The sequence below is a fragment of the Papio anubis genome, chromosome 8 (genome assembly GCF_008728515.1).
Source record: "Papio anubis isolate 15944 chromosome 8, Panubis1.0, whole genome shotgun sequence".
Taxonomy (NCBI): Eukaryota; Metazoa; Chordata; class Mammalia; order Primates; family Cercopithecidae; genus Papio; species Papio anubis.
This window is the reverse complement of record NC_044983.1, coordinates 66,988,665-67,009,697: the sequence shown is the minus strand read 5'-3', so window position 1 is coordinate 67,009,697 and position 21,033 is coordinate 66,988,665. Positions and strand designations below refer to the sequence as shown.

The 21,033-nt window shown below is 37.9% G+C and overlaps 1 protein-coding gene across 15 annotated transcripts in view; it reads left to right on the top strand.

The window, feature by feature from the left end:
- EYA1 (EYA transcriptional coactivator and phosphatase 1) overlaps positions 1–21,033 on the top strand; it is a 335,785-nt gene that overhangs the window by 183,840 nt on the left and 130,912 nt on the right. For all 15 annotated transcript variants that reach the window (XM_017962096.3, XM_017962101.3, XM_031669626.1 and 12 more), the window contains one exon: positions 13,973–14,050. In XM_017962096.3, coding sequence (XP_017817585.1) covers positions 13,973–14,050 — 78 coding nt within the window. The remainder of the gene's footprint in view (positions 1–13,972; positions 14,051–21,033) is intronic.

The following is a 21,033-nucleotide window of genomic DNA, read 5'->3' as shown; positions in this document are numbered from 1 at the left end:
TACATATTACAAATTTTCCACTTTTGCTTTGGGTAGGAAAAAAATTATCTGTCATATGTCAGTGACTGTCAAATATTGCTTATACTGTAGTAGAGAGAAAGCAAGTCTTCATAAGGTTATCAAGGGTTTGTGTTAATTTTTAGGACACACAATTTGTAAGTGAGAGCTTATGATTATGTTCATGGTAATTTGCTAGTTTTACAGATTTTGAGTTTTGTTTTGTTTTGTTTTGTTTTTGCATGCCTCCAGTATCCCATTATACCAAAAAACGGTAGACAGACTCTACCAAACACATTCCAAAGAGGTATGTTTATGTACTCCTCATAATACAAATTAGGAACTTTTTCTTAACATTGTAACATGAATCAAAATCTATAATCCTTACCCATTTTATCATTGTATTTATTACTAATAGGGCATTTTAAGTGGAAAGAATCCTTTTTGTCAACAATAAAGAATATGAACTACATTGACTAAGTTTTTGAGTACATCATATGCCCTCTACCTACGTTTATCCTCAAAACAATCTTTAGGGTAACTTTTAGGCACCTCATTTTAAAGAGTTTAAGTGACTAGTCTGTGTATACAGTGTATTAACTGTGTTGCGGAAGAGATGCAAAGGCCTAACAGGCTGATTTCAAAGCTATATTCTTTACACTTTAAAACATGGACTCCCCAATAGCACTGCTTAGGTTACTAGCCAAAAAGCTGAGTTCTTGCTGAAATAGTTTATCTTCCCTAAGAAGTGTTTATGTTACCTTATCTAAGATTGTGGCCAAGATGAAAGATATGCAACATTCATTTATATGTGTGCTTCACCTAGAAGAGTTTCTAAGTTTCTCGAAGCGGGGACACACGTGTTCACTCTAGTGTCCTTAGCATCTAATGGGAGGATTGGCAATAAAGTCAAATAAAAAAAAATTGTTAAATGAATGCCTCATATTACTAAGCATATAATGTACATGAATGATTATAAGAGAAGAGCATTCATTAAGTTTGTTTACAATGTATTAATGATTCAATAAGTATCTAGAGCCTGTTTTTCAAATTTTTGAAATTGATCATTTCACAGACAGTTCATATAGTTGCTATGGGCTGTCCATCCACAGAACATTCACAGTCAACATTGTTGCAGGTTGTGAATTTGATCTATAGTGACTGACTTGCTTTTGACCCGTAGTAAATAACTGCTTCATAAATAGAAACTTCAACTGTTAGTATATTAATAGTGATGAAGCAACTTCCACATACAACTGTTCCAAGAAACAACTGAATGATATAAGGATAAGGCAGTTAATACACTTAGGGTTGGTGTGTAGATGGTAAGATGGTAAAGGAATTATTGGAAGTAAACATTTTGAAGGTGGGGAAAAATTGCAGGAAGAAGGATATATATATATATGTATTCACTGAAGTAAAAAAATAAAAGTGTCTATGTATATATGTGTGTGTGTATATGTGTGATATATATAGTATATCTGTACTGTATATCCACAATTACATTGTTAATTTGAGAAATATTTATTAAGTGATTCTATCTAGAAATATACCAAACTCCATTCTAGCCAAGGAGAAGTTGGCTATTTAATGTGATTTACCACCATACTTTAAGATAAGTACTATATTCTGCAGAAGAGGAGGACATCTAAACCTCACTGAAGTGATTGTGGATTGTGGGGACGCACACTGGTGATGCTTAACCTGAGTCCTGAAGGAGAGGTAGGAGAATACTGAGTGCCATGCCAGGAAGAAAGAGAGAGCTTGAGCTTTATAGCTGTGACAAAGACATTCCGAATGGCAGAAGAGTGTGTGTGTGCACGCATGTGCGCACGCGTGCATGTGTGTGCGCGTGTGTGTGTGTGTGTGTAAGATGAGAAGCATGCACAGAGATGGGGCTTAGATGCCAAAGATGATGATGAAGGGCTCAAGATACGAAGTTCAAGAATTTGGATTCAACTGTACAGGAGCTGTGGGAGCTGAAGGCTTGTGAGTCAGAAAGTGGTATGATTGGGTTTGTGTTTTAGAAATGCACTTAGGTAGTATTTTGAAACTGTATTCAAGAGGTAGTGGGCATTAAGAAGGGACTGTAGGTGAGAAGAAATGAAGGCATTTTATCTGAAATCATGTGCTTATTTACATATTGTTATCTTTTTCGGAACATGTCTGATACTTGCCTTAAAGAGAGTAACGTGGAAAATGAGTAATATTAGAAATATAGAAAGAATTGCATGCTTGTGAGAGAAGTTTTGTAGTCAGACTTACCTGAACTAAAAAATCACAATCACAATTCTGCTATTTATTCACGGCAACTAACATATGCCTGTTGAGGACAGAGCAGGGAGCATAGAAAGAGTCCTGAAGGCTGCCTGCGTCTGTTTGAAGCTCTGCCACTTATTAATTACGAAGTGTGATGACGAATACTTACTTAACTTCTCTATGCCTCTGCTTCCTGGTCCGTAAAATGAAGGTGATGATACTGCTTGCCTGTAGTGTTGCTACAACTGTTAGATGAGTTGGTAAAGTGCTTAGAACAGAGTCTGGCTCCTAGAAAATGCTCAATGTCCACTGGCTATTATTATCTATTACTTCTGAGCCTCTGCCTTCTTTGCTGTAGAATGGCATTGCCCCTTCATCACAGGTGCTTGACAGTTAATCTATCCAAAATACTAAGTGTAGTTACTGGTATCTACTACATGCTCAAAACATAGCAGCTATTATTAAATAATGTTATATTTTTAAAAAGAAGCATATCTTCTGGGACTGGCTACTGTAATGTCTCCAGGTGAGGAAAGGATATATTCTCCTCCTTTGGGATCCTGCATATCAAGCACGGCCTTTGCAGGTATTTGCAGTACTTGAGGTACTTAGTAATTACTTGTTCAATTAATACTCAATGTGGGTAGGGTTTATGTCTGGGTGCTCCTGTGAGTTGGTGAAGGATGGGAAGAAACATGATCTGAGATGTATATTTAGTAGATTGATTACCTTTTAGGCAAGTAAGCCATTTTCCCACATTGATATGGTTGAGGTTGTGAGTCTGAGCCAGCTCATCTGCTTCCAATCTTCATGCACTGATTTATTTTACCACCCGCTAATTTGCAACATACACTGATACACTTTTATTCAGTGCCCTGGTATTCTTGGACCTTCTTATTGCTGTACCATTCACTGATTGTCCAGATCTATATCAAAGGAATGATTAAGGATGATAAAACCATATTCAGAAAACACTGGGCTTTTTGGCTGATTTACAAAAGATACGGCAATTAAAGAAAATGAAACTGTGTGATCATGGACTATTTAACATCTTTAAGCTGCAGTTTCCTCATCTATGAAATTACACAATAATGGCCGGGCGCGGTGGCTCAAGCCTGTAATCCCAGCACTTTGGGAGGCCGAGACAGGCGGATCACGAGGTCAGGAGATCGAGACCATCCTGGCTAACACGGTGAAACCCCGTCTCTACTAAAAAATAAAAAAATTAGCCGGGTGAGGTGGCGGGCGCCTGTAGTCCCAGCTACTCGGGAGGCTGAGGCAGGAGAATGGCGGGAACCCGGGAGGCGGAGCTTGCAGTGAGCTGAGATCCGGCCACTGCACTCCAGCCCGGGCGACAGAGCAAGACTCCGTCTCAAAAAAAAAAAAAAAAAAAAAAAAAGAAATTACACAATAATAATAAGTATCTCATAAAGTTGCCATGAGGAGCAAACAACCTATTGCTTGTAAAGTGCTTAGCAAAATGCATGGCATATAGTAGGTGCTCAATAAATATAAACTACATTTAAAATTATTACTCATCCATTCTAAAAGTCTACCTTAATATTGCCTGTGCCATAAATTGAGAATGTTGTATTGCTGTCTGTATTTTTTATTGGTACAATCTTTTCATACTGTTGTGCCATGCTTCCATTATTATAATAAGCTAAAAATGTTTTGATCTCACTTTGCTTTCTAAATATAATATGTATCTGTTGAAAGTCATTGAATGGCACATTTAAGATTTGTGCGTTTGATTATATAAAAATTTTACTTTAAAAAGTCAAAAATATGAACTCTAGTTAATGATATGGATGCTGAAGTGTTTAGGGGAAGTGTATTATATCTGCAACTTCCTTTAAAATATATTAAAAATAAGATAGTTTTTTGAAGGATAGATACAGAAAAGTAAATATAGTAACATGCTAATTGTAGAGTCCAGGTGATACATCTATAGGTGTTCACTGTGTAATTCTTCCAACTTTCCTGTCTGTATGATAAATTTTCTAGCATAATATTGGAGAAAAATGGAATCTAGTATTTATTTATTTTTTACTGTATACAAATAAACTCTGCCAGATTCTAGAAGAAATATAAAGAGGTGTATGGTACTGCTCTTGTGTGAAAGATGATTTATGCCAATTGGGTCATTTTAGTTATATCCAATTGTACTATTTTGTTTTCTGTTGCTTATAATAGAATACTCGAAACAAGGTAATTTATAAAGAAAAGAAATTTATTTCTTACAGTTGTGAAGGCTAAGTCCAAGGTCAAGGGCCTGCGTCTGGTGAGGGCCTTCTTGCTAGTGAGGACTCTCTGTATATAGAGTTCCAAGGTGTCACAGAGTGTCACATGGGGAGGGCACGGAGCATACTAACATGCTAGCTCAGGTTCCTCTTCCTCTTCTCATAAAGCCACCAGTTTCCCTCTCCTGATAAACCATTAATCCATGAACCCATTAGTCCATGAATGGATTAATACTTTCATGAGGGTGGAGTGCTTGTGATCCAATTACCTTTTAAAGTTCCCACCTTTCAATACTGACACATTGGGGATTAAGTTTCAAAATGAGTTTTGGAGGAAGTAAATATTCAAACCATAGCTCCAACTAAATCAGTTGAAAGAGCAGGGGGGTAAAGCACTTGGGGAATAAAGCACCAGCTCCAAGAGCTGAATTTTCTTCAAGCCCAGCTGCTGAAATGGCCTGCTGTACCCTTCAAACCAGTTTACCTAGTAACTAGTGAAACAACCTGCCATGACTCCAAGACTAATTTTACCTACAGCCACCAGTCACCAGTCAGAGCTTGGCAGCCTCCCAAAGCTTCTCTAGTGCCAATGAGCTTTTCAAAACAAAATGTAACATTTCTCTTTCTAATAAAAACCTCCAACCTTCTCTTTGTTCTTAGGACATACTGAAGACCATTCCGCTCTGTGTATATGTACTGAATTGCAATTCTGTGATTTTCAAACAAACAAAATATTTAATTTAGATATTTGTCTATTTTATGTTGACCATGACACCTGTCTTAAGGAGCTCACAGGCTGGTAAAGGAACATAAGACTTTTTAAACATTTAGCAAAAACTAAAAGGTAATATGCCAAATAAATTATGGAGACTAGGATTTTCAGTCTGTGGCTTACTCTTCCTCAGTAGTTGGAGAACAAGTACCAAAGGTTCGCAAATTTAAAAGGTTTGTCTGTAGGGTGAGGAAATTAACAGGCCACATATATATTTAACTCTTTCACATATGGACATTCTGTTATGTTTATTAAAATACACATTTTTTTCTCTACAAATTCACAGTAGGTTTTTGTCATACGCTTTGGGTTCTCAAATATTTTGGTGTTAGAGGACTTCATTCTCAAGAAGGTTAGAAGCCGCAGATCCGAACAAAAGTGCTCTCAGAGTACAGAATAAAGAGCTCTTCAGCTTGCTAAGGTCTGGCCAGGCTTCAAGGAGGAGATGGAATCTGAGCTGAGTATTGGGAAATGGGTAGAATTTGAATAGGTGGAGAAGAGATGGAATGCATTCTAAATGAGGAAACAATACAAACAAAGGTAGGATAGTTTGGGAGACTGTTAGGAGACCAGTTTAGCTGAAGAAGGAATTGATAGTAGATACGGTTGGAAGGATCAGTTGGAGCCAAACTGTGGAGGACCCTGAATAGTAAGCTAAGGAATTTGGATTTCATCCTAGAGTCGGTAGAGAAGCCACTGAATATTTTGAGCAAGGGGCTGATATGGTGGAAGTGTTTTAGGTGTTAATCTGGCAGCAGTTGCAAGGATAGACTGGACTGGGGGACAGATGAGCATTAGTATAGAGGCTCATGTAATCTTCTCAGATTGTGTGTGTTAGGAAACTGAGCTAGTGTAGAAGAATGAGTTGCAAAACAAAAAGGAACATGGAGTTGTAAAAGACATTACAAAGGAGCAGTTATGATTTACCATATATTATTTCTTTTACAAAAAAAAGTCAATTAGTCTAGACCACCCCATAAGTAATTGCACATGCTGCTATTAATATATGCTGTACTTTCCATGAATAGCGGGTTTTGAAATGGACCAATGTTTCTTTTTGGCCATGTATACCCTTAAATTCAAGTTTAGTCTGGATGTGTTTATTTGGCTTTCATAAGATTGTACCAGGTGTACCATTGAACAGCTAACGTTTTTTCCTGCCCTCCTTTAAGATAAAGATGGCCTCAATTTTACTCTTTGGAGAGAGAATGATCATATGCTATATAGCCAATGCAAACACAAAAGAATGTCTTGTTTCCTAAATGGGAATTAACTAAAGAAAACACATTTAGTTCATGGATATATGCACTTTTAGGTGAAGCAGAGATAATCAAATGACTACTTGTAATATTGAATTAATCATGCATTTAGAGATGTCAAATGTATAAATTTAGCAATGCTGCTTTTTTCCACTTTCATATTTTATGCAACAATTTTATTCTCTTCACATCTCCCTCGCTGCCCCTTTTTAAATCATTTGACACAGTTTCTAAAAACACATTTCTATTTCTGTCTCATGGTTTGAGAAAGAAGAGACTCATTAAATCTGTGAGCGATACTGTCGTTGAATCTAACCCGTAACAGAACGTTGCATGTTTGTGCTTTTGCGATCCTCTACAGCATAATTGTGTTACTCTATAAAGGGTTCTTTTGAGGCTTACTTGCAGCAATACCCAACATTTGCTTTTGTGGGTTATGTCCCATGAATTATTACAAATGGATGATAATTTATTTACCTTTCTTTTTACTGATTCAGGTGGGATCCTCTCTAAACCTACAAAAATTTCAGTAATTGATAGTTTATGCTAATGTGTCTTCTCCAAATAGTACCCTTTTCAAAATAACATAACTGACACATGTTCTGTAAATTAGATGCTTTGCAAAACCTGCTTATCAGTAGACTGAGTGATGATTTGGAGGGAATAAACTGTCATCTTGATTTTAGCATAAACAGTGTTTTTATTTGTCCTGTGCAATGTCCCTAGTAGTATGAAGTCACTTGTAAACTGTTTTTTAAGTCAGTTTATCTTTATTCATTCCCTCAGTAAATATTGATTTCCAACTGCAAGCCAAACCTTGGGCTAAGTCCTGTAGAGATACAGTCATGTAAATAAAAAAAATGTGGCCTAGTGTTTTTGGTCTTAGAGGATCTTTTTATGTCATGAAGCAGTTTATCATATATTGAAATGGATAAGACTTTCCAATATGAAATGAGATAGAATAGGACATATATTCTAAAGGAGGCACAAACACAGACATAGTTCAAGGAATGAGAAACCACCCCTGAGTACTAGATCAGAGAAGACTTAAGGAAACAGGTGGGATTTTAGTTGAACCTTGAAGAAACTGTGGGATTGAGTCATGTGTAAAATTCATAGAATATTCAGTGTCAGAGGGAAGGGTACTACAAAGCTGTAGATTTGAGGAAGCATTAAACATCTTAGGAGGCCAGTTGGTTTAAATGATGTCCAGTATATGGATATGTGGTTCTTTATCTGTAAATGGGGATATTAGTGCCACACAGGAAAGTTGGGACAATTAGATGAGATTTTGTATTTTTTCAGTACTCTTGCATTCCTGCAAATTATTCTTTGTTATGCAAATATAAAGTGTATGAAAGAAATGAAATGAAAAATAAAGCAAAGAAAATAAGAAAAGTTCTGTGTCAGCATATAGGGGGCCTTAAATACATGATTAGAGATTGGGAACTTACTTCAGAAGGAAGTGGAGAACCTGCTGAAGACCCCAGAGCCAGGAGTGACTTATGCACATCTAAATTATGAAAAGATGAATATTTGTTTCCAAAGCAGGGAGAATAGATGCTGAAAGTCCAATTTGCTAACTTTCATAAGAGAAGAGGCAGAAGGTAATTAGGATAGTGGCTGTGAAATTAGAAAGAAGATGCTTGTAAAAGATTAGAGTAGTGGAAATTATAGAGTTTGGCCAGGACAGAAATGATTGTGAGAGAAAATGCGGACAAGAAGGAGGTGAAATTATAGAACCACAGAGTAGACAACGGAAGAAAACCTAGAGAAAAAGAAATACAGTGGGGAGAGGAGAACTATTGCTATGTTATATTGAACAATCATTTTTTAAAAAAATGTCAAGGAATAAGGCTTATTCTATACAATTGAGGAAAGTTAGGATTAAGAAGAGTTTGAACTGGGCAGTTGGGAAAGTCTTATTGGTAAAACAGGTTAAACACTGCTCAAGGAAAGAAAACCTTCATTGAAATTAATTATTCATGGAAAACTGGGAAATGTTGCAGGAAGATGAAGGATTTAATGCAGCATCAACATTCTTTAGAAAATAGTTGGTGTGGAAGGGAAATAGTTGGTGGGGAAGGGCTAAAGATTGTGAGGGATGAGGTATGTCTCAGGAGCTTAAGGAACATGGAAAAAACTCAGTGGAAACTGTTTCAGACAGTTGTCAAGAGATGGAAAAGGGGGTCTGGCAAGCAACAGGGTGACTCAAAAGAATAAAGACAGAATACAATTAAGTGGACTGCCAGCATGCTGGCACCTGTTCTGCCATACTCATCCATCTGGAACAGCAGCAGAACAGTGAACAATGAGAGATTGCCCATCCTGAGATTAAAAATTGGCAAAAAAGATGCTAGGAGAAATGAGACCACACATCAACCTAGGATGGGAACTAGACATGACTGGCTCTGGGTTTCAGGCTAGGCAAGGGAGGCTGTGAAGCAGGAGTGGGAGAATAGATAGGGATTTGGAAAGATGGGATATTATGATGGGGAGTAATAGCAAGTAAGTGAATGAATGAGGTGAAAAGTGATATTTCATGGAGGTAATGCAATTCAAGGTATGGGTGCAACTGAACATTTTAATAACCAATATGGAATGAAGGTAACTCTTTTTGAAGTAGAAGAGATGAAGGAATCATAAAGAGTGGGAGAGGGATGGTAAACTGAGTTTTTAAAGTCCCTGCATAATATGGTAGGAAACAAAACTAAAAGAAAGATTGAGTTTGTGCCAAGCAAAGACAAGCTGTGCTTACTCTAACAGTTTGAGAAAAGTTGTGATATGAGCTTAGGTGCTGCTGGGGAGGGCCTGCAGGTCACCCAGGCTGCTGCCTTCCCTGCACATTGCGGCATGAATTATTTGTAACACACAGGCTGGCTCTTAGTCCAGCAGGCGGTACTGTCCTTTGTGGGTGAACTTGGTTTATTAAAACAGCCCACATAATTTATGGTGAAAAATATAACTAATCAAATGGACAGAATATTTGTTTCTTCTGAGTGGTCTGTCATCTTCTGCAGATGCAGAAGTCTTCTGCATGACTGGAACCTTCAAAGTATAACCAGACGTTGCTGGATGAGCATGGAATCATGGTATGATGGGTTAGTGGCATGATCTTGATAGCTAATGTCACCAAGCTACAATGGTCTGATAGATAGATCCACACTGAAATTTATGATGAAGGAAGATGGTTTTCTCATTTTATGGGCCAGCCTCCCCTCAAGAATGCCAGAAAAGATGGCCACATTTTCTTCTGGAATTATTGATCACAATTGCCATGTAAACCATTCTGTTAGCCTGTTTCTTCAGAAAGTATACACTGCCTTTTAATGATCAAAGCATAAGTTTTCTTCATATAATCACAATTTGGTCCTGCCATCTTATTTCCAAGTTACTTTGATTTAATTTTGGCTCTCTTGAAGCGTGGTCTCATGGCTGATTTAGACACATCCCTTCACTTTGGATTCTTCTTTATTTTAAAGAGAAAGCTTAACTTTAATGTGAAGTTCATGATACATTTGGACCCAGTTATCTGTATCTTAAGAAAAACTTTGATTTGTCATAAAGAGACACTATAGTGGTAGAGTGACTATAAAAGCATAGGCCCTGGGCCTAGCACAGTGTGAAATAATTTAGAAGCATTTATCTTTTTTAATTCTCACCTGAGTATTCACCCACACTTACAGATGAGGAAGCCGAGGCATACAGAAGTTGACTAACTTCCAGATTCATGCTGTTAGATGCAAAGCTAAATTGAAATTCAATTGATAGTTCCAAAGCGGGTGATTTTAACTGTTATGTATTATTCCTGGTATTACTCCCCAGGAGAAAGGACGAAGCCATTCAGCCCAACAGAGAATATTGCTACTGCTACTTTTAATGGTGATGTTGAATATAGTTTTAGCTCCTACTTTATACCAGGTACTTTATGTACATTTTTATGAATTATTATTTCATTCCTGTAATATAGATATAATTTTATATGGAGATAATTAAGATCAAGGAGAGTAAATCACTTTTAGAAAGTCTTATAGCAGGTAACTGGATTCTCTGACTTCAAAACCAAAACTCAAAGGCATTTATGGAGGGAAGATCATTTCATATCTAGACGTAGCAAGTTGCCCAGCATTGCTCAGGCCTAGAGTGCATGGCTGAGTGAAGGAGTTGGAGGAACAGGGAGATTTAAGGGATAAAAAGGAATTTTTGAATATTTTTAAAGGGTGAATATATTTTTGAGGATCAGATGGAAGATTGGGAGCTTAGAATGGTAGAAAAAGAGACTCGTGTGGTGGCAAAAGAAAACAGAAGTTACTATTTTTCTAATAGACTGGAGTCATATAATGAATAGTATGGTGGAGAGAAACTAATCCCAATTATTTAGAGGTGAACAGATCATTCATAGTTTTTCCTTTTTAGATGGGTGGCTTAGATAGGATAGTTGTTCTTAGATGTTACAGTACCTTAAACCTCTAAGACCAAGAAAACTCAGTGTCTGTTTTTAAATTCAAAGCATTGGAGAGACGCTCTATCACATCATCTACAGCATAGTTATAAATGTGGTAGTGCTAGTGGGAATGGTATGGATAACATTTTGGTGGCCAGAGGTTATTCTTGTCTTTTTAACTCTCTGGTGGGTATACGTTTGGCTACAATAAAGCCAGAAGTAGTCTTTGTGTCTTTGGCTTTCATTCAGAAACTATTTTACATTACAATAAATCACCAGTCTTTAGCATCAGATCCCTGGTGATCAAAGTATTCAATTACAGTATCTGATAAAATCATGAATATCCTGGTGGTTATTTTATGTACATCCTCTTCCTTCAACAGTGAACCTTTTTAAAAAACTGGGTTCATTGGGAAAAGGGAGTCTTTATTCCTTAGTGTATAGATGGGTATGTTTGAACAATGGTGAAAAGCAGTGTTATTGGGGCCTAAAAGAAAAGTATCCTCTTCCTTTCCTTTCTAATCTTTTTGCCTAGTTTTAATGGATTTCAAGTATAATTGAATGTGCCTCTTGGGAGTGAAGGCTACATTCAATTAAGCTAATCATATGGAGAATAGCTGGTGTCGATTTTAGGGGTACCGAAATAGGAGTGGTTTTGGTGTAGTCAAGCTTTCACAAAGTAGTTGCATCTACAGAATCTGTTAAGTCATAGACCTTAGATTTGACAAAGACTTAGAAGTAATCTTGATTGACATCTCACGGAGTGGAACAATTTTTTTCTTCACATCTTTTCCTGACAGCTGGGCATGAAACTTCTATGTGAGAACTTCCAGCAACTTCACTAGGCTGGGAGCCCTAAGACCGTAGGAGGGGAGGGACTTCGCTTTCCACTCTACCCGATGTGGCACTGTGCCCCAGCAGGCTTGTTGTGGAGTAGCTTGTACTATTGGAAAGTCCCACTTATTACCGTTTCTTCAAGCTTTAGTCAAGGGCCTTGGAGTCAAAAACATCCCAAATTAAATTTTATTTCTGCCCCTTACTGTGGGTCTTTGGGTGACTTCCTAACCCCTTTGGTTTTAATGTGTGCATGGGAAACAAGAAGGCAATATTGCCTAGGGAGTTTGTCTATTCTGAGACCTATTTGTAGAGTTGTTTAAAAGGATGAATTATATAATGTCTATAAATAACTAACACATAGTAGGCACTTTACAGGACCTGTTTCCATGGCACCTAATTCTAATCTTTTGCTTAGTATGTTGTATTTGATTCTGAGTTCAGAATCTTAGTGGTGATCTGTCTGGCAGAGAGTGAAATAGAACGATTGCTTTATGTGTATGGGGCATTATATGAGGTTTTTTGTTTGTTTGTTTTTGTTTTTTAAGGAGGTAAGGTATGATGTGGACAGCTGAGTAAGAAACTTAGAAACTGTGCGCTAGCAATGGAATACTGCCTTTCCCGAAACGATGGCAGTGTAATGGTGATGAAAAGCAAAATCATTCGGTTGTCTGGTGGCATGGAGAGAGAAGGGAAATACAGGCTTATGTCAGAATTTTTTAGCATCAACAAAGACTTCTAAACCCAAAACAACTGGCAGAAAAGTGAAAACTTCAGTTACAACTTCAGTTACACCATTTTTTGGTCTACATTAAAACTATCCAGCAGAGTGATTTCCATTAGTCTCACTATTGTTTTCTGAAGCTTGTTTAGAAGTCATCTGAATAATTATTTTTTTAAAAAGTGACTATCTGATGCATCTATTTATAATGCTTATTTTTAAACTACTCATTATGCATTAGGAGAATATCTGAAGATCCAGGGGTTGTGTGAATTTGTCTTTTCCCTGGTGGTTGTAACAGATTGGTGATGTTGAGAGAAGGAAAAGCTGCATTTTCTCCATCATCTTTTCCTACTTCAAAATGTATTTGCTTTATAAGAGAGGACTCCCCAGATACTCTCTTGTGGGAGCCTTTGTTTTAGGAAGCATGTAAATGATGTTTAGGTATCCCTTAAAATATTACTGCATTCTTTCTGAAAATCTGTTACTAAGAAAAGAATACCTTCCACAAAGCAGGATAGGCAAATTCTGATGATGACACTTCACCAGCAGTTTCTACGGAAAACAACAATGCTACTTCTTCATTAAAAAAAAAAAAAAGTGTAAAACTAGAGAGAACAAAAGCAGATGTGCTGAAGTTGTTGGCTTGTCTGTTTGATAGGGGCACAATAAAACTGTCACCATATCAGGGGAGTGGATTGCTTTAGAGAATCTATAGCATAAATCTAAAAGTTATCTCACAGCACAAAGGGACTTGACCGAAGATCGTGTATGTATTTCACAAACTGCTGTCAATACTGTTTTGAAATAGAAAACTTTGTTTCTGCTTCATTTAGATTCAGAATGTTTTTGGTACGAAGCATACATAAAATATCGATGAATTGGCAGATATGGCTGGGTGGTAACGATGGTGCATTAAATCGAGCCCTCGGTTTTTTAGCCATGCTGGAGAACCCAGAAGGTGTGTGTGTGTGTGGTAGGGAGGACCCTGCCCTTGAGCATCAGGAAGGCCTGCTGGTGTCGACACCCACTCACTTCCTACTTCCCCACATCTTTCTGTTCTATCCTTTTGACTCTGACTAAATAACGGATTTTTCCACAACCCCAGGAATGATTTTATATCACATCATGTAGATTTTGAGAGATAATTTATTTATCAATAAGTAATTCAGTAAATATGTAAAGCAATGATGAATTTAATTACTTTTAAAGTGCTGCTTTTAAAGGGTAACTTGTGACGATAGGTTGTTTCCTAAGGGGAAATAAATTAATATATGAATGTTTTTTAAAAGGAGTCTATTTATGCTTATGATTTATGTTCAGTTAGGGAAAATGTTTCTTGAAATGATTTTCTTGTCATTACTCTGAATGTTATATCTTCTCTTCCATGTCTTTATGAATAACTATTAATTCAATATCGGTGTATGTTGTTTATTTTTGTAGTTAAAACAGAGCCAATGAGCAGCAGTGAAACAGCTTCAACGACAGCAGACGGGTCTTTAGACAATTTCTCAGGTTCAGGTAAGGAATGAATATCAGATTTTCACATCAACACCAAGCATTATTTTTTCTAGTTTACTCATGTAACGTCCCTGTGTATCTATATGTATGCATGTATATGTGTATATGTGTGGGTATATATGTACTTATGTATATATACATATAAAATAACTTTGCTCAGAGTCACATATTATCAATTCTGGTTTCATTCATTATGAAGGAGTGGTTGCTGAAATGTTGGTATTCAATAAATGGGGTAAAAAGAGTTTTGTTCTTCTCCTTTCTTCTAATTATATTTACTATGCTGGTGACTCCTCCCCCATTCTCTCTTAGATGTATTATTTTTTCAGGTCTTCGAATTTTGTTAGGCAAAATTTGGTGTTTTACACTTCTAAGCAGACTTGCTAAGCCATCTTGTGAAGTAACTGTCATATCAACTATAGATCTAAATTAAATAGACCCTGTAAAGCAACATTAAGTTCTTCAGTTAGTTTTTAATATCCTTCACATTAATAAAACCTGCCTCCAATAAACAAAATATCCAAGTTTCACAAGTGTCATAATGAAATGACTGACAAGAAAGTGACTGTGATCATAAGGTGGTTGTGAGAATGTGATTATATATTTGCCAAGTCACCCAGCCCAGCTTGGAGTATTTCATTTAAAAATTATGTATATCGGAGATAATTCTTAGAATTTTGACTTTTTTTATATTGCCTGCTATAATTTTAGCACCTCTCTATTGGAAATGCTACAATTTCATAAAGTTGTGATTGATTTAATCAAGCTCTCTGGATCATTTGTTTAATACATACCACAACAAAAAGAAATTGTAAATACAAAATGAAATGCAAACACACAACTTCGATACTAATGATACCAGGTAAAAGCAATAAAAAATAACAAAGGGTGCAATATCCATTTGGTCTTTCCTAAAATATTTATTAGAATTTGACTTTTGCCCGGCTATGTGGTTGGTACCATGCTAACTTCATAGGTGTATGAAAATGGTCCTGGTGCAGGGCTTAGTGGGATGAGCAAACGAACAGACCATCACAGTACAGTTTGATAATGCAGAGGGAAGCTCAGAGAGCCCAAAGAACACCCAGGAAGGGACCTAGTGGAGACCAGCTTGGGGTGGGGTGATCAGGGAAGGTGTCTTGGAGTAGGTACTCAGTCTTAAGAAATGAGTAGGAGAAAAGCACTGGGAGGGAGAAGCTGGACAAATGGACAGTCCATGAAAGGAGACAGCAGCACAGAGGGTGTGGATCTTTGGGGAACTGTTAATGGTTCAGGGTTCCTGGTGTATGTACAGTGTGAGAGCAAGGGCATGTTGCAGAGGGAGGCAGGGGCTAGAGTCTAAAGAGACTTGTGTGAACTTCATGGAATTTGTGTTTTCTCCTGTGTGCAATGGGAAGCATCAAAGGAAGGGGGTTGCATGATCATATTCATAGCAGAATTATGGCCACCATGGCAGGATGAATTGGGGGCAGGTGAGCTGAAGTGGAGAAATCAGTTAGAGATTTTTTTGTATTAATTTGAGCAAGAAATATTGAAGACCTTAAATAAAGCACTGGCAATGGGTATGGGAAGGTGATGGATTTGGTGCATTTCATTTATGAAGCAGAATTTATAGTGGTCAGTGACCATGGGTATAGGGGTAAGTGAGGCAGAGAAAGAAGTTAAGAGCCAGGAAATGCAAGAGGAGCATGGTTGACAAAAGAAGACAGGAAACTTAGTTTTGGGCATGTTGACTATGAGGCAACATCTACCTACAGATGCCAAGTATATTAGGGTTTGGAGCTCAGGGGAGATTTGGTGTGGGAAATTTGAAAGTGTACAGGAAGTTAAAACTAGTGGGGTAAACAAGGTTGAAGACAGAACTCATGGAAAGCTAATATATATGACAGGGGCAGAAAATCAAATGAAAATAGGTAATTCGGAATAAAGCAACAGTTTTGGCCAGGCATGGTGGTTCACACGTGTAATCCTAGCACTTTGGGATGCAGAGGCAGGAGAATCATTTGAGCCCAGGAGTTGGAGGCCAGCCTGAACAACATAAGGAGACCTATCTCTACAAAAAATAATTTTTTAAAAATTATCTGGGCACGGTGGCATGTGCCTGTGGTCCTAGCTACTAAGGAGGCTGAGACTGGAAGATCACTTGAGCCCAGGAGTTCAAGGTTACAGTGAGCTACGACTGCACCACTGCACTTCAGCCTGGGCGGCAGAGTAAGACTTTGTCTTAAAACAAAAACAAACAAACAAACAAACAAAAAGCAAGAGTGTTGAACTGGAAGCAAACACAGGTAAGAATTTTAAGGAAGCACTGTCAACAATGTGGATTTGTACACAGCTCTTGAAAATTATTTGTAAAACATGTCTTGAGAAAATGTTAACTATATTAACAGAAAAAGCAAGTTATGAAAGAGTCATATTTTCAGTATAATCACAGTTTTGCTTTCTTAAAAAGGCATCTGTATGTACATATGTGGGCCTGTGTATATAGGTCTAAAAATTGACAGTGGTTCTCTTTGGATGGTGGAATATAATTTGAATGTTATTCCTTCTGCTTTTGTCTTAGTTTCAAAATTTTTACATTATATATGTATATATAAAACATTTATACTTTTAAAAAGTAATACTTTTAAAGTCCAAGTTAAAAATAATGTGCTACAAAGATATATTTTTTTGAAAATATCTATGGAAAATAGTATTGCATCACTATCACTGTGTTTTTTCTGATTTTGATAACTGTATTGTGGTAAAAGAACTCTGTTTTTAAGAAATACACATAGAAAAAAATGTATATGTGTATATATATATATGTGTGTCTATATATATATATTTTTTTTATTTGTTTGTTTGTTTGTTTATTTTGTTTTGTTTTGAGACAGTCTTGCTCTGTTGCCCAGGCTGGGGTACAGTGGTGCGATCTTGGTTCACTGCAACCTCTGCCTCCTGGATTCAAGTGATTCTCCTGCTTCAGCCTCCCAAGTAGTTGGGACTACAGGTGCATGCCACCATGCCCAGCTAATTTTTGAATTTTTAGTAGAGACGGGGTTTCACCATGTTGGCCAGGATGCTCTCAATCTCTTGACCTCGTGATCCACTTGCTTTGGCCTCCCAAAGTGCTAGGATTACAGGTGTGAGCCACCGTACCTGGCCAGAAATATTTATAAGTAAAAAGATATTATACACAAAACTCCAACAGAATGTGAGATATATATGCGTATGCATTTTCAGACACACAGAAGAAATCAAGGATAAAACTAGTAACATGTTGGGGAATTTGGATGAAAGATATCTGGGACGTTTTGTGCTGTTCTTGAAACTTTTCTGCAAGTTTCAAATTGTGTCAAAATTTAAAATTAAAAAATTACAAGCATCAATGGGTTAGCCTGTAGCAGTTTCAGTAGATGGGTGAACTTTACTTATCCTTGTCCCTGTTGGACCACATGACCAACTTCTGTGTCTCCAGCATAGCCCTTCACAGATAGTATGTGCTCCTAAAGTTTATTGAATGAATGGATGATTTCATGAATAATGTGGGGGAGTGAAGATGAGGAAAAGAAAAATGTCTTTCAAGTACATAGTGCTAAAAATAAGGTAAGGAAAGGAAATTCATTAGAGAGAAGGATGGCATTTAGGAGGTCAGGGTGGTTTCATACTGCTGACACAAACTCAACAGAGGCAGAGATTATAGGTATGGGCGAGTAGGGGGATAATTGATAGAGGGAAGCCCCTGATGGGACAGCAATAGCACAAATCCAAAACAGAAGTGGATCAGGCTAGAAAAGAATAATTTGTCCCCTGAAACATTGGGGAAGATGCAATATGAAGTGGTGCAGATGAATTGGAAGTGGACAAGGTGGCAGTACATTGAGGGAGTTCCTATACAATTCTGTTCAGACCCTTCAACGGCTCCCATTCATCTCTATGGGTAAAAACCAAATCCTTAAAAAGCCCACAAGCCCTGTCATCGTCTGCCTCAGAGACTGTCTGACCTTGTTGCCTGCCCCCCTTGCTTACTGCTCTTCCTCCCACGTGGTAGACGTGCTCCCCACATAGTGCCTTTTTCGCTGGCAGTTCCTTCCCTGCATACCTGCCTTTATCTCCCTGACTTCAAGTCTGTGCTCAAATCTCGCCTTCTCATCGAGGCCCACCGTGACCACCCGACTCAGTGCAGCTCTCCTGTTCTACTTCTGTTCTACCAGGCCAGGTTCCTCCCTACTCTTTCCTGCCAATAATTATGAGCCTTTTGCAAATGCTGTCATTCTCTTGTGCATTATGTTTAGTGTTGGACTCTCACCCTACCAAAACGTAAGCTTGTATTGGCAGGGATTCTGTCTTGTTTGGTTCACTTCTGTATCCCTGACACCTAAAACAGTACCTGCCACATATTAGGCACTCACATATTTGCCTAATATTTGCCATGTATTTGAATTAAAGAAAACATGAATGAACAAATGATGGCTTCTACTTTTTCCTCTGAAGTGACTCAAAATGAGAGTAGTGATAGGCATATGAGCTTGAAGACTTGAAGAAGACTGAAATTGACTTAGTAGATGCTGGGGAAGTCTGAAGCTGCCTAGAAAGAGAAGGGGATGGACAGTAGAGCTGAAGGTTCAACAAGGCTGGAGCTAATGAACATGGGCCTGTATGATGGAGTGATTTTTCTCTATAAGGGCTTAGCAGACCACGTAAAAAGACACTGGGCTTGATCCAGGGTCAAGGGTTTGCTAGGTAGAGCATGGTAGAATATGAACTTAAGAAAATTGAGAGTATCAATAAAGGAATGGTTTAAAATAATTTTTCATGTATTCAAGACATGTAGAAAGAAGGAGAGGTAGGGGCTAATACCTTGAGAAAAGATAGGGATGTCAAGTGTTCTTCATCTCTTGATGAGGTTGGATAACACATGAAATGAGAACAAAGGAATGAAAATTCCAGACAGAAATGATGTTCCTTACTTAAACTCAATGAGGCCTTCACCACATGCCTCTGTTGTTAGTTTCTCAGCCTTCATCACTACTTTTAGGATTAATTCTTGGTTTCTGTCTTCCTGCCAAACTATAGCCCTATGAGAACAGATATTTTGTATTATTCAGTTACAGCCCTGGTGGCCTTCATGGTATCGAGCATATAGGAGATGCTCAGTAAATGTTTGCTAAGGAAATGAATGAATTGATCAATGTGATTATGGCTTGAGACCATGGAGTGGGGAAAAGGGGCCAGGATGTGGTCTTGAGCTTGATGACTGAAGGACAGGGTTGAGGCCTAGACAGACTGAGAAAAGCGGTGGATATATAACCCAGGGTGATATTGGGGCTTATAGGGAGACATCACCAAATCCTAAAGTTTTTGATAAATGTGCAGTGTCCAGGATGTGGGTCATTCATGGAAATGTTGAAGATCTGTCATCAACCCCAGAGAAAGAAAGATTTTGTGGGAGAGTAGAAAGCCAATGATTTGGAAGAAACAACAATGAAAATATGTTTTCAGGTCTTTGTGACATCTGGAATCTGAGAAGCAGCCTCAACTTGCAAGCCTCAACTTGCAAAAGATACACAGGAGAAGCAAGGGCCGAGAGGTTGAAGCTGTAAAGGATCTTGTTTTCCATAGTTTGATTCTCTGTGTTGAATGCAGAGGAAAGAATCAGGAGAGCTGAAGGGGTAGAGTGAAGGCATAGGAAGCACAGAGCACCCTGGAATCGATATTCTCTTATTTTTACATTTTCTTTTCTCTCTCTTTTATAAATGATAAAAGAGACAAAAATTAACATACTGGAATGACTATGAACAGGGCTTAGGGTTTGTAAAATAAAGAAGTTTCTAAGTCTTTAACTCCAAGCTGTCCTTTACCTCTGTGGCCACCACTCCTACTTTCTTCTCCACAATGGCTTAAAAATTCACATGAACCTGGCCGGGCACAGTGGCTCACGCCTGTAATCCCAGTACTTTGGGAGGCCGAGGGGGGTGGATCACGGGGTCAGGAGGTCAAGACCATCCTAGCTAACACGGTGAAACCCCGTCTCTACTAAAAATACAAAAAATTAGCTGGGCGTGGTGGCGGGCACCTGTAATCCCAGCTACTCGGGAGGCTGAGACAGGAGAATCGCTAGAACCCAGGAGGTGGAGGTTGCAGTGAGCTGAGATGCACCACTGCATTCCAGCCTGGGCGACAGGGTGAGACTCTGTCTCAAAAAAAAAAAAAAAAAAGAGTTAAAGATTCCCACCCTAACTATTATTCGTGTCATAACAAAATAGACGGTGAGGATAAAGAAGAAATGGAGCCACTCTGATGTTGGTGATTGCTATCTCCACCTCTCTTTCAAGGAGCCCTAGCACCTGCAAGCCTTGAGGACATAGTGACTCACTCTTCCAGGGAAGCCCTCAGGGATCTTGGTGTGGGGAGAGTGAAAGAAAGGGGAGGCTGGTTTTCCAAGGCATGTGGCTGAACTGAAAATTGCAGCATTGTTTATCATGGTTTCAAAATATTGTAAAGTGATGCCCATTTACTCTTTATCAATGAAAAACAATATTTTAATGATTTCAATTTTAAGAACAAGAGGGATTGCAAATAAAGTGTTTTTAATATCTTTGCTGCCTCTGCCATTTCTACAAAGCCTACATTTGTTAAGTTGTTAAGTAAAATGCTAGTTGATGTCTGGTGATATTTGAAAATTGAAAATAGAAGCAGGAATGCTTCTGGAGGAGAAAAAATATTGTGTAACAAATATGGTTTCTTTATTTAATTGTTCATAAAAGGTCTGATTCATTCATTCAACAATTATTTATTGAGCACCTGCTATTTGCCAAGCAATGTTCTAGGCAGTGGGAATATAGCAGTGAAATGGTACACAGGGTCTCTGCCCTCATGGAGCTTTCATTCTTTGGGAGAGACAGATAATACATGGGTAAGTGTTAAGTGCTGGTGTACATAAACAGGCAACTAAAAGTACTAAGAAGAAAACAAAAGCTGATCAAAGAATTTAGTAAAAG